This window comes from Solea senegalensis, linkage group LG14 (assembly GCF_019176455.1).
Source record: "Solea senegalensis isolate Sse05_10M linkage group LG14, IFAPA_SoseM_1, whole genome shotgun sequence".
NCBI lineage: Eukaryota > Metazoa > Chordata > Actinopteri > Pleuronectiformes > Soleidae > Solea > Solea senegalensis.
Window position 1 is genome coordinate 22,805,029 of NC_058034.1, and position 13,365 is coordinate 22,818,393.

Consider the following 13,365-nt stretch of genomic DNA (forward strand, 5'->3'; position numbering starts at 1 on the left):
CTGACTTTGATGTTCATCTTGACAGACAGATGGGTCTGTCCCTCCTCTGGTGTTGAAACAGGAGGAAGTGACGTGCTACCCAGTTGATTGATTGATCTCTCGTATCACAGCCGTGTGTAAAGTTCTGCATCTATGATCTGCCTGTGAAGACGTCGCTGAGTTTGTTACTTCATAACGTGCGCTGCTGTGAAATAATGATGTGTGTGTGTGTGTTGACATCTCATTGTTACTTCTCAGCTTTTCTGCTTTCCACAGTCTTGAGTCTTGATAGCAGCATTGTAAGGTGATAGCTGTGATGTGTCACAACACGGTCCACACAAAGATTTTCTTTCTGCCTCCTGCTGGCTGAACAAGGAACTGCAGTCCGTAAAAATGCATTAAAATACATCATTGTGTTGCACTTTTCAGACCTCATCATCAGCTGCACATTCACGGTTTAGCTCAGACATGTTCCCATTTATTATTAGTATTATTAATATCTCCTCTTACAGGACAATATATGAGTATATGATCTCACAAAGGCAGCTTTAAAGCTCAGTTAAAGTTGTTGTAAGTGAAGTTTTAAAGTATTAAAGTGAACTGTTACAGTCTCAGCATACGGTTCAATGAGGATGAGAGCAGTCACACTGTAGCTGTTTTGTTGAAGAATGCTGAGTCACATTTAAGAGTTCCAGTACCTGACGGCGCAGCCAGAGACAGCTGTGCAGCTGCTCAGCGACATCTGCAACAGGGAACCGTGGACTGCTTGGCCTCGGAGCTTGAACGGTATAAACAGACCCCAAATCAAACCAGATGATTTCTATAGAGGCTTTTTGTTTGTCCTGCTTCCTGATTATGGGATCAGCTGGTCTGGCCCCATACCATCAGCCTGGTGGAACAGGGGGATCGAAGGTTCTTGAAATGTTTTAAGATGGAGGGAAACTGGCTCTTCTGATTTGTTCATTTTGGTGTTGGCCATAGATAAACCCATATAGATCAACCTCGACATAAAACAATTATAAAGTAATGAATCACAATTTAAAGTGTATAGAGATTTCTTATTTGCATCACTGGGCCCCGTGACTATGTAGTTGAGGTGTAAAATGATCCTCTGACTCTTGTAGAAGACATTAGTTTCATGTGTTAATGTGATGATTGGCCATTCATTAAAGGCTCGCTGCGGCTCATTTACTCTGACCTCAGTTAATGGATGCAGGTTTCTCGGGGTTCTATTGTCTGTGTGTGTGTGTGTGTGTGTAAAGTTGTGGAAGTGGTGGCTTTTAGTAATGAAAGCTGCAGCCATCTGGGAGCTGTGTGTGTGTGTGTGTGTGTGTGTGTGTCTCTCTCTCTGTGTGTGTTAATGTGGGCTGTATGTTTCTGGAAAAGTCTTGTCGAAGGCCTGTCCACCAGCAGGAGAGGGTAAAAAAGATACGAGTTGACCAAAACCTTGTTTCCATGGCAATGGCAGAGGTTTCCAAAATGGTTTGGACCAGAAATCCCACATACAGTTTGGTGTGTGTGTGTGTTGGCTGTATTTTCTCCTGAGTGTCTCCCTGGAAAACTTATTGAGGAAGTCCAAAGGAACATTTCCTTTATGACCCTGACTAACTACATCATAGCTCTGCAGATGATTGTTGGCTCCGTGTTGTTTGGAGGAAAAGCTGCTCTGGCTGAAGTGTGGGGATAATGACAGGCAGAGGGAGGGATGGCATCAGCTCGCTGAGTGCCTCGCACTGCTGCTAACTGCAAACTGTTCAAAACAGGTGGGTGGGTGGGTGTGTGTGTACGTGTGTGGCTTTTACTGTCTGTGTTTTTGTGGGGTTGGCATGTGTGTGTCTGTGTGTGCTGTGGCCATGTGAGGAGGAGATGTGGTGTCAGTGAGTGGTTAGTGTTGTGTTTTATGACTTTGTGTTGGCTCACACAGTCTCTCTGCACTTCCTGTGATAGTATTCAAAGTAACATTTGATTTTATACTGTCGGGACTCTTTATGATGCTGTCAGCTTTGGTATTAATATCCAACCTTATCAGACCTAGGTGGGCAAGTTCAGGTCCTGGCTTCAATGATGGTTTACCTATTTTTGATGTAATCTGCTCTTTAGATGAGGATCTCCTCCGTCACAGGAAACATTTGCCAATTCAGTCATTCGCTGTTGACCGCTTTATCCTCCATATGAGGTTTGCAGGGGAGCTGGAGGTGAAAGGCGGAGCCACACCCTGGACAGGTCATCAGTTCATCAAAGCATATGTTGATTTCTTTGTAGCCACCATCTCATCACAATGTTAACACGGATTAGCACATGGTTTCTTTTGTCCTTTGCGGTGCTGCTGAAGTGAAGGGAGGGCCTTGGTCAAGTGAAAAACAGTTTGGGAAAAATGAACTGTTCAGTGTGATATTGCACACCATTTTGTTTTGATATATAGTATATAGTATATGGTGATGTTGCAAAATCTATAAATAACAAAAACAGACCAGACCATAATTAAATTGATAATAACATATAGACAATTGTAATTAAAACACTGGACAAGCTTGTATAAATGTTGAATTAAATACATTTAACAATGTGATAAATATAGCCTAATGTATTATTGCATGATTGTTATGAAAATATTGTTTGGCTGCATGTGGCTCGCATGCTGCGAGTTTGCCTGGTCTGGTCTGGTCTGGTCTGGTCTCGTCTCATCAGTCTTCCTCTTCTTCTTCTCTTTTTTTCAGAAGGAGTTTGCCATTCCTCCTCCTCTCCTCTTCAGGAAGCTGAGCAATCCCGACCTGTTGCCCGCAGCGACCATTGCCACCAAAACCAAACTGCACCGACAGCTGAGCCAGGATGAGAACCGGGCCCGACGCAGCAGCATGGCCATGACCGGTAACACATCCACACACATGCGTATGTAACTAAGGACTCAGGAATCATCACAGTATACAACCTTCTAAATAACAATAACTGTCTCCACAAAATATTGTGACATAAGTTCACTTATTTCACTCACATAATGTTTTGATAGAATACACCCTGAGCTTCGTACGGCGCAGAGCTGCAACTGAAGATTGTTTTCTCATATGAATCGAGTAATCGTTTGGTTCATAAAATGTCAGAAAAGTGTCGACCAGTGTTTTTTAGACCTTAAAATGTCTCTGTCTCTTCTCAAATGTCTTGTTTTTTCTGTAAAGCAAAACCTTCAATGTTTAACGATTTCTTTGTTAATATAAAACAAAGGAACCAGAAAATGTTTTAACACTTTTAAGAAGCTGAAAAAAAAACCAGCCAACTTCAAAACATCCAAACCAATGACAAGTTGATAATATGTTTTTTTAATATGTTAATCATTGATTTATTAACTGTCGCAGCCCTAGAACTGTGTCAAGTCAGGTCAAGTCACTGTGTTTTAAAGCTCAATTCTACAACAGTCACATGTCAGACAACAACAATAATTGTGTTGTGAATAAAGAAAGTGTAAAGAATATTTATTTAGACTGAAAAATTGCATGAAAGACATAAATCCAAGAGGCTTCCTTCACATAATTCATGTTTGGCTCAGCTGCATCAACAGCTGCTAAATCTTTGACCTCAGCGCGGTGTCGATGTGGGACTGCTCACACCCTCAGTCGAGATGTGCGACTGCTTTATGACCCGAGGTCATCCCGTGATTTAGTAGGACTACAGCAACTCCTCGTATGTTCATAATCCTTTGCCAATCTGCCATGTCCATAATCTGTAAAGTGAAAATCCCACCAGTTGAACCAAGCAGAGGTCATGTGATAACATTAAGTCCCTGTGGAAACGGCTCAGCAATGTAGTAATACAGTATATTCTTTGGTGTTTTTTGGGGGGTTAAGTATGACAGCTGCAGAGGAGAAGTGGAGTCTGAGCCACATTTAAAATGTCATCCATTTAGTCAGCGTGGAGACCCATTAGATCTGATTTGATTCACCACACACGTGTCCACAGATGCTTCTAGTCTAGAGTGTACCAAAAATGGTGAGTTGAATTTCAGTAGAGTTTTCCTCCACAGGTAAGCAGCTGTTGCCTCTGTCCAGCAGCCTGCACACAGGCGTGAGTCAACTCGCCTGGCAGGGAGCCTCTGGAGGCTTTGGAGGCCAGGGAGCCATTGGTGGAGGAGAGGTCAACAACCTGGTCCGTATGAGGAGCCAGACCCTGGGACAGTCTGCTCCATCGCTCACTGGACTGGTCAGTTCACTAAATCTATGCCATTACATCCACACTCACTCGTTTGTGCAAGTCATTTCCTCCCAGATTCAAATTGGAGAATGTTAGCATGATCCCAGAACACTTTAGCTTTACTGGGTGAAAACTCAGTGTATTTGTCCGCTCCTCTCTGGATGTACAGTATATGAAAGACATATAATTAGCACGTCCACATGTCGTCTTAATAACCAACACCTAGCTGTGTGCTTTGACAAAAATCTTAAGTGCTGAGTCACAGAGAGTGAATGGAAGAGTGAACCTCTGCCAGCTAAATGCAGACAGGCAGACTAAATATGACTCAGGCTTTTATTACACACACACACACACACACCCACTGTAGTGTGTATTTGCTTAAGACTATTGTGGGTCAAAATGTGTCACAATGCAGAGCAGACTCTGTATGAATGTGAAGATGCTGCTGCTGCTGCTGCTGCTGCTGCTGCTGCTGCCGCAGTATGACGGCAGCTCCGTGCAGTGCATTTGTTTTTAATGTCTACTCTGACTCCTGCTGGCTGTTGAGGGGACTACAAACTGAATCCACCATGACAGAAACAGTGTTACAGTGTAATATTTCATAGTTATATATATATAATATTTTTAATCCTTTGCCATGTTGGCATTATTAATTAGGCGTCCCCTGTCACTGTGCATGGGAAGGGATTTGTTTTATGTCGAGATGGACTGAGGCAACTGTTGCGTCTGGATTATCTGGCACATGAGTGTGATGCAGTGTGTGAAACAGAAAGTCACCAGCAGATGGCAGCTGTGTGTAATGTAAAGACCTTCCCCTCACACTGCATGCAGTCAACTACAGTGACTGTGTGCTGTGAATGCAAGAAATGAACAATTATTATTATATTATATATAATAATAATGATAACAATAATAATTATTATTATTGTTATCATTATTATTATTATTATCATTATTATTATTGTTATTGTTATTGTTATTATTGTTATTCTCCCTGTGGTTGGTGCAGCCAGCCTGGCTTTAAAAGCAGATTTATTCAAGTGGAGAAAATGAAGGCTGGTTATTGTGTTTCTCATGGGCGATTTTGTTAATGTTTTCCTTTTTCTTCGCCCGCTCCCCCTCTCTCCTCTGTCCCGCTCATCCTATCGCTCAGTAAACAGCAGTTGATGCACAGCTTATTCAAGCTCAGTGCTGTTGCTCGGGGTCACGGCTGTCAGAGTTTTTACATCACAGCCTTTAAAGCTTCATCTCATGCTTCAAATGGACTTCCATTAGGATTTAGGAAGAACACCTGAGCCCCTTCCCCACCACTCTCCTCTGCTTCTCCTCTCACCCTCTGTACTACACTTTATAGAACACAGAAGATTATATTTGATAGAGGCAGATTGTATTTAGTGTGAACATTCTTCTAATTTTAAATGTGAATGGTTTCTGGGTGTTTTGCTTCCCAATGACAGTCAACTGAATATCTTTTGTGTTTGGAGATTATACCTAGAGGAAGGACATTTTTTTGATGACTTTAATATTTCTTTTTTAGAAAATGCAGTATACAATTTAACTGCAAAGACATAAAATAGACATGGAAGTTATGCTAAATGTAGAATGGAATGTTTACCAGTAATTGAATTGAAAACATTTTTTGTTATTATATGTTTTCATCAAGCAGTTGTTTTTTAACAGATGGAGAGAAAAATAATAATAATTGGCCAAATACATGGCCCAAGAAACAAACAAAAATGCCAAAATGATCAGCCAGTGACTGCCCTGATTTCTAAAAAGAGACATCAGCCATATTGGTCGGCCTTTAATAATGGCAAGTCTCCATATTCAGTGCAATTAAAAGAATGTTCTTGCCCAAACCACATTTTAGCTGTTAACTGTTATCAAAGAAAGTCATAAATCAAAAACGATGTTGAAATGTGAAGTCAAAATTATATCACTTGCATCAAATGTAGACTTGAGTAACTACACTATATATTAGAGATGTTAAAACTTTAAATTGATTCAAAACATCCCAAAAAAATAGATTTTATTATTATTATTATTATTATTATTATTAATAATAATAATAATAATAATAATAACATTGCTTCCGTTTTGATTTCAGTTTCATTTTAAAGGACCTGCACTGTTACAGCATAGTAGAAAACAAATGCTTCACTTACAAGTGAGCTAAGGTATGTCATAACCTTTTTTCCGAGGATATTTGTGCACAAAAAAATAGCAAATTAGCCTCAAATTAGCAGCTAAAAAAAAACAAAAATGGATTTCTAATCGAATCATGACCCAAACCCTAACTGGCATGTTGCAAAAAGTGAATCTATGGTATGGAGTTACCATGTCATCACTTAATGTTCCTTTGGTTTTAAAAAGTGGCGTAGTCCACCCAGGATTGTTACCTGACAGCACAAGCTCTCTCTCTGTGGGTGTGTGTGTGTGTGTGTGTGTGTGTGTGTGTGTGTGTCCAGATGGTGTTTACCTCTTAACTAATGGACAAGAGTCTGCTTGCTGCTGTTCCCCTACACTGCTTTTTTTTTTAAGTGCATTATTTTGTCTGTGTTTTTCCCCCAGTAAAACACTCCAGTATTGCCTGGTAACTAGCAAGTAGCAGGTGGTGTTTGTTTGTGTGCCTGCCTGCCTGCCTGGGCTTTTATGTTGACGGTAAAGTTGCTCATAAGTGAACCTGGGCATTTCCATGGTCACAGAATATTTAAAAAAAAAAGAAAGATTCTTTTTTTTGAGCATCATTCACTGAAAGGGTGAAAGTTGAAATAAAACACAGTCAGAAAATCATTTTATTAGTATGTGTTATGGGAATGAAAGGCTCTGCTGGAAGAAGAACACAGGGCTGAACATGAAAGTGGAGTGTTGCTGGGTTGAGGCGGCCTCTCTTTTTTGGCACCTTTTCATTGAACACAGTGAGTGAGTGAGTGAGTGAGAGTGTGAGTGAGTGAGTGAGAGTGTGCTGGAAGGGATTTGGAAACTGAATATATGAGAGATCACTCGTACATTCATGTGAAGCTCCTGTTGATCATTCATCGTCATCACGGTGTAGGACTGAAGTTGACCCTCTGTCCTCTGTTTTACTCTGTGTTTAATGGAGCGATTCAGTTAAACCGCGTTTTCTGTTTCCTTCTCGAGATGAAAGGGTCAAGACCGGTCTGGTCAATATATGAATATTATATCTTTATCATAGCTCAGCTCCGCTAGTCTACATGCTGATGCTGATGTGTCCTTGGCCTAGACTCTTAACCTTAACCTGTGAATGTGAATGTGTATAAAAGACCAGTGGTAGGACATGCACTGCACATAGATGCACTGTATGAAAGTGTGAGTGAATGGGTGTGAATGGGTGAATGGCAAAGCTGTAATGTAAAGCAGATTTTAGTCTCATAAAGACTTGAAAAGTGCTATATAAATCCAAACCCTAACCATTTATATTGTGACATGAGACAAGATACTTTGTCTTAGATTTTGGATATCATCACATCATGATAAGTAACTGTACTGTGTATGTATATACTGTATATGTATATGTGTGTGTATAGATATATATGTATTTATATAAATGTATATATACTGTATATATATATATATATATATATATATATATGTATATATACGTGTGTGTGTGTATATATATAGAGAGAGATATGTACTGTATATACATATTTAGTAAACTGAACCTTCTCCTTTTGTCCTAATGCTCTCATTTGTGAAATTGTAACATTCATTTTGTTCACAGTGTTTTACAAAGTTAATATAGTAAATTGGCTAATGCTACACTTGTAGCCTGAGTGCATCAGACCAAAATGTCTGTTCATATTGTACATTATAGCCTGACATTGTTTTTTTTCGTCTAACAGTGCTCAAGTCAACACATTTACAGGCACATATTCATGAAATTATTCACGCGTCATCAAGTAAAAGTGCAGTAAAAAGCTTCCATGAAATATCTATTTGAAGATAAGCACTAAACTATTCTGCTTTTTCTAATTCATGTATTGCATCAAATCGTATCATTCCACATGAATTTAGACATAATCCTCCTTTAAAGGAGAGATGAACACATTTAATCTCCTCCCTGCCTGCCCCACTAACTGTAAGCAGAACATGGTCTTCTGTTTATTTAACATACATTTTGTATATCGATAAATGTTCATGTCTCCAGTTTAACCTGTGTGCTGCTTTAATCAGACTGTGCTCAGCAGCAGTAGAACAAACACAGTGGTGTTCACACTGTAGTACACAGTCTGTGTGCAGACGTCAGGCCTCAACCCCAGTGACCTCCTCCTCCTTCCTCCTCCTCCTCCTCCTCCTCTATGTCGCTGTGCTGGAACTGCAGGCTGACACAGCTGCCTCTTAAATATACATGAGAACATGTTGAATAATTTCTGCACCCTTACCTCAGCGCTGATGGAGACGATGACACGGACGACTGGTTTTCTGACGTCTGAAGAGAACATTTATAGACTGAGAAGATGCACTGATTACACACCTGTGCTCAAAAACACAGCCGACTATTTCCACTTCCTTATTAGTATAAATAAGTTAAACTATAAAAGTCTTAATTCACGTCATCACTTTGTTAATTAAATATCACTAGTGCAGTGCCCGTGCAAAATGTGCTTTTAGTAGTTGTTGGTTTGGCGTGTTTGAGTGCTCATTGTTACTATTACACAGCAAAAGGTCAGAGGCGTGTAGGTGGGAGTGTGAGTGAATGGTGACCTGTCTTTGGCCCTATGTTAGTTGGGATTGGCTCCAGTGATCCACAAGCTTCATGTGGACGATAAAGAGGTAAACAATGGATGGATGGTTGAAGATATGGAACCAAAGCTGCTTGGTTGTCCCCGTTGTTCACTCTCCTTTCTAATCTGGTTTGGTGCCTCAGTTTGACCTCTCGCTGTTTGCCTCAGCCTTGGAATTCCCTCTTGGTTTCATCGAATGTGCTAAACTACAGGTATTAGATACAAAATCCACCAAACGCGTGAGTCCAACTTGCATAGGTTTCATTTTAAGGTGAAATCTTTGGGAGCTAGAGCCAGGTGTGTCTCACCTGATGAAACAACAGATCAGTGTGAGTTATAACATACGTCAGTTTATTTTTGAACACAGCCAGATTTTCTTAAGCACATGGTCAAGTGCAGTCATGCCTCATATGTACACACTGCTAAGCTTCTTCTGTCCTTCACGCTCAGATTAAGTTAGAGAATGTGTGTGTTGAATCCAATAATCTATGAAACAGAAGCCGTTTTTTTTTCCATATGGATGAGACTTTACATGTATTTCTTGTATAATCCACTTAGTGTTTTGAAAAGGCTTCAAAAGATATATTTCATGTGCCACAGCCAAGGCTTTATTGCCTTTTCATGTTCTCCCTTTTTGCACTTTTTCTTTTTTTTTTTATTTCTCGTTCTTTGTGTCTCTGTATTTTTGCTGCCATTTTCCATTCCCAGTCTAACTGTGTCGTCAGTCTTCACTCCCATTTGTCTGTCTCTTTCTCCCTGCTTTCATCCCTTGATCCTCTATAAGGTGACAGAGGTGAGGCTTCACCTGGAGAGGAGTCACTCTGGTGTTGGTAGAATAGAGAACGAGAGTGACAGGGGTTCAGGTGAGAGATTGAGGAGTGCACTCAGCTCCACACGACTGCAGTGTCCTTGTTTGAACTTGGACTCCGCAGTAGGAGAAAGAGCAACTTCACTATGATGGTATCTAAGAACAGAGAGTATCTCTTCATCAACCACTAAAACTGAGAAGGAAATTTGAGAAGATATGTCACAATGTATCAAGTTATAAGTTTAGACCAGGGGTGTCAAACATACGGCCCGGGGGCCAGAACTGGCCCGCCAGAGGATCCAATCCGGCCCACAGGATGAATTTGAATTAGATCCAGTGTGATGTGTAAATAGTAAGTTTACGCATGATATTGTTGAAATTGCACTTACATTTCTCAAGAAATGTCATGTTTTGTAAAAATATCCTGCATTAAATGTAAAACAAAGGAGTTATTGTTGTTCATAGATTATTATGCTATTATTTTACTATTTTTACTGGTACGGCCCACTTGAGATCAAATTGTGCTGTATGTGGCCCCTGAACAAAAATGAGTTTGACACCCCTGGTTTAGACAGAACTACATGTCATTTATATAAGCAGCAGCAGAGATTGTTAATAAAAATGATACTGATATCAACTTTAATTATAGCATAATAATACATTACATTACATGTCATTTAGCAGACGCTTTTATCCAAAGCGACTTACAATAAGTGCATTTAAACATTTGGGTCCAAGTAAGAGCTTCAACTAAGCCAAACTATGAAGTGCTAGTCATAAGTGTGATGTATACGTTTTTTTTTGTTTTTTTTCGTCTTAGTCAAGGTAGAGTCGAAAGAAATGTGTTTTTAGTCGGAGGCGGAAGATGTGGAGGCTTTCCGCTGTCTGCATGTTGATGGGGAGCTCGCTCCACCATTTTGGGAGCTAGGACAGTGATGATATGTTTGATAATAATAATGATAATAGCCTCAAAAGAGTCTGGATCCTGCAACCTGCAAGATGAGGACGCAGAGAGAGTGAGTGTGAGACATATGACATATAATAAAGTCATATTCACACCCTGAAATATATCTGCATCAATTATTGGCCATTGGTTCTAACAATTGTCACTGGCATCAGCCATAAAAAACCCATATTGCTTGACCTGGAATCTCATGAGCACTTTTCAGTAATCGTAATTTTAGCACACAAAAAACTGATGTTATTTCTTTTTCTTTTATCATTAAAATAGTGCAGCTGACTTATGCAATAAGTTTTGTGTTATGGCTTAAACCCGTTTTTCCTTGACTTCCTTGATAGCCATGTTTTCAGAGTTAAACTGTCGCTGTGGATCTAAAGCACTAAAAGTGAGCAGGGCTTATTTTCTTGTCTCACTGTCAAGTGTGAAGCTGGCAGCATTCCAGCCTCTCACACCTCAGCGGACAAGAGGTCCGACAACGTCCAGTAGAGCGTCCTGCGAGGAGAGGGAAAATGTGATGCTGAAGGAGGGATGAAGGGGAGCAATGCTGTGATGGACAGAATGAATAAATCAAACCACAGTGTAATAAGAAAACACACACAGGGGGTAAAGGAGATGTGGAAAGGTTGGAAGGTGATGGATAACTATAACAAAAATATAAAACAAAGGATGTTCTATGTGCAGTATCACTGTTTGTAACTCTGTAGCAGTGGATTTGAATGTAACAGAGTAGGTTGCTAAAAGCTGTTCTGTTGTTGAATCAGCAAAGGTAAGACAAGATTCATGTAGAGCATTATTTTGGCTCTTTTTCTGCTGTTAGTTGTGGAAAGAAAAGACTCATGACTCATGTTCACATCTAGTTTTGTTTTTAGCAAGAACTTAACATGGTTGTAGTAATGCCCACACGTGTTGTTGTGTTGAAGTTGTTATTTGTTTGGGTGAAAATGGTGTTTTGTGGTTGTTAAGCAGAGCCTTTCCTACTTTAATGAAATTGTTAAAACAGTGACAAATAAGGAGTGAAGCTACCTGAAACACCAGGTGACAAATCACCATGGCCAGTTTTTTAAGGTTGTTGGGAGCTCCTTACTACAAATTGTTTTCACTTTTCTAACTTTCAAAGTTGAAGCAGCAATAAAGCCTCGTTCTCGCTTTTATGATCTCCCTCCTAATATCGTCCTTAATTACAACATTTAAATAGGCCAATAAATAATTGAAGCATGTGACGGTTCTCACATTGTATAAGCTCTTGATGCTACATCCCAGGCGTTTTAGGGGGATTGATTTCATAACGCACACTTCCATTTTACAAAATGAGGCTGCTGTCCTTTTAACTATGCCCCCCCGCGGCTCTGCTGCTCTCCTCTGCTCATTTGTCATCGCCCCAACACTATAAAGTTGTGGCGGTGACAGACTTTAATTGGGTGAAAATGTGAGCGTATTCAACAGTGCAGAGGCCCTGGAGTCTCTGGTCAGCTGCTTTAATTACCACCGGTCCTCTCTGCCCTCTTTATACAATCATATGTGTCCATTGTAGCCACTGACTTTCTGGACATTGGGTGTGTTTTCTTCTTCTGCACCTCTTTTATGAAGTTTTCTCTTTTCACATTTTCTGCCATATGAGCAGCAGCTCACGACACACTTTGCTAAACGGCACTCATTCTAGTCCTGCAGATGTCCCTTGACTTCTCAGCTAATGGGTGAGAAGTCAGATGTTTCTTGTCAGTTGCTCTGCATTCGGCTAATTCCCTCTTGTCTGTGCATGACAATCACAGTCACACACCAGAGTTAGGTTTACTGCTTTATTAGCTTTATTAGCTAAGTTAATTACCTGCCTGTAAACACACACACACATTAATTCTCATGCTAAAAGTCCCCTCCTGTGGAGACAGCCAGCGTGACGGCCTGCAGACAACAATTAGGTACAGACTATGAAAAATGATGTGTCCACATGCGATCAGTGCACATGTGGAATGCACAGCAGTAAAGGAAAGCACAACATCAGTCCATGTCACAGGCAACTCATTGCTCTGCAATCATTAGCCAACATAAGGAGGTATTACTTTCTATACTTTTGTCAACACTAGAAATTGACACTTTCAAATTGAAATAAAACATTTCTGACTTCATTTTCTCTTCATTACTGTAGAAGGGTTTAATGAGAATACATGTGAGAGATGTCTATTAGAAAGAAATCTTGTTGAAACCTATGTACGGTTGTCAAAACAACAAATGATTCTTTTCATAATCGACTCATTGGACACATTTAAATTGTATTTTTATTGCATCGTGGAGCTGCTCCTCTAAGCTCAACACGCTGTAGATCCCACAGAAGTGAGGACATTTACCAGGGTCTTTGAATGCATCTCATTAGCTGCTCCTGTTTGCTCGACATGCCATGAACCCTGCGTTACTCTCACTAGCTTTCATGCGCTGGAGTTTGGAATATCTTTAATATTCTTTTTAACACCAGTCAAAGCCGACACATTACAGAGAAGAGACGGATGAAATATACTTCGACATGTTCGCCCACACAAACCTTTACAAACCCTATCACCTTGGCAACTGTCACAAGTTTCAGAGATGTTGTGAGACGATTCATTTGCCTCTTTCTTCCCTTTGCTGCCTCTCCTTGTTCTCTTTAACTCCACACCTCTATTGATGGCTTTGTTCGTTCTCAATTGCATACAAAC

At 40.2% G+C, this 13,365-nt stretch overlaps 1 protein-coding gene across 7 annotated transcripts in view; it reads left to right on the forward strand.

Moving 5' to 3' along the window:
* Positions 1-13,365, forward strand: part of mast2 (microtubule associated serine/threonine kinase 2) — a 134,729-nt gene that overhangs the window by 28,893 nt on the left and 92,471 nt on the right. For 6 of the 7 annotated variants that reach the window (XM_044044640.1, XM_044044641.1, XM_044044644.1 and 3 more), the window contains exons 2-3: positions 2,697-2,847; positions 3,995-4,170. In XM_044044640.1, the coding sequence (XP_043900575.1) occupies positions 2,697-2,847; positions 3,995-4,170 (327 nt within the window). The remainder of the gene's footprint in view (positions 1-2,696; positions 2,848-3,994; positions 4,171-13,365) is intronic. The other variant, XM_044044642.1, reaches the window with a different exon arrangement.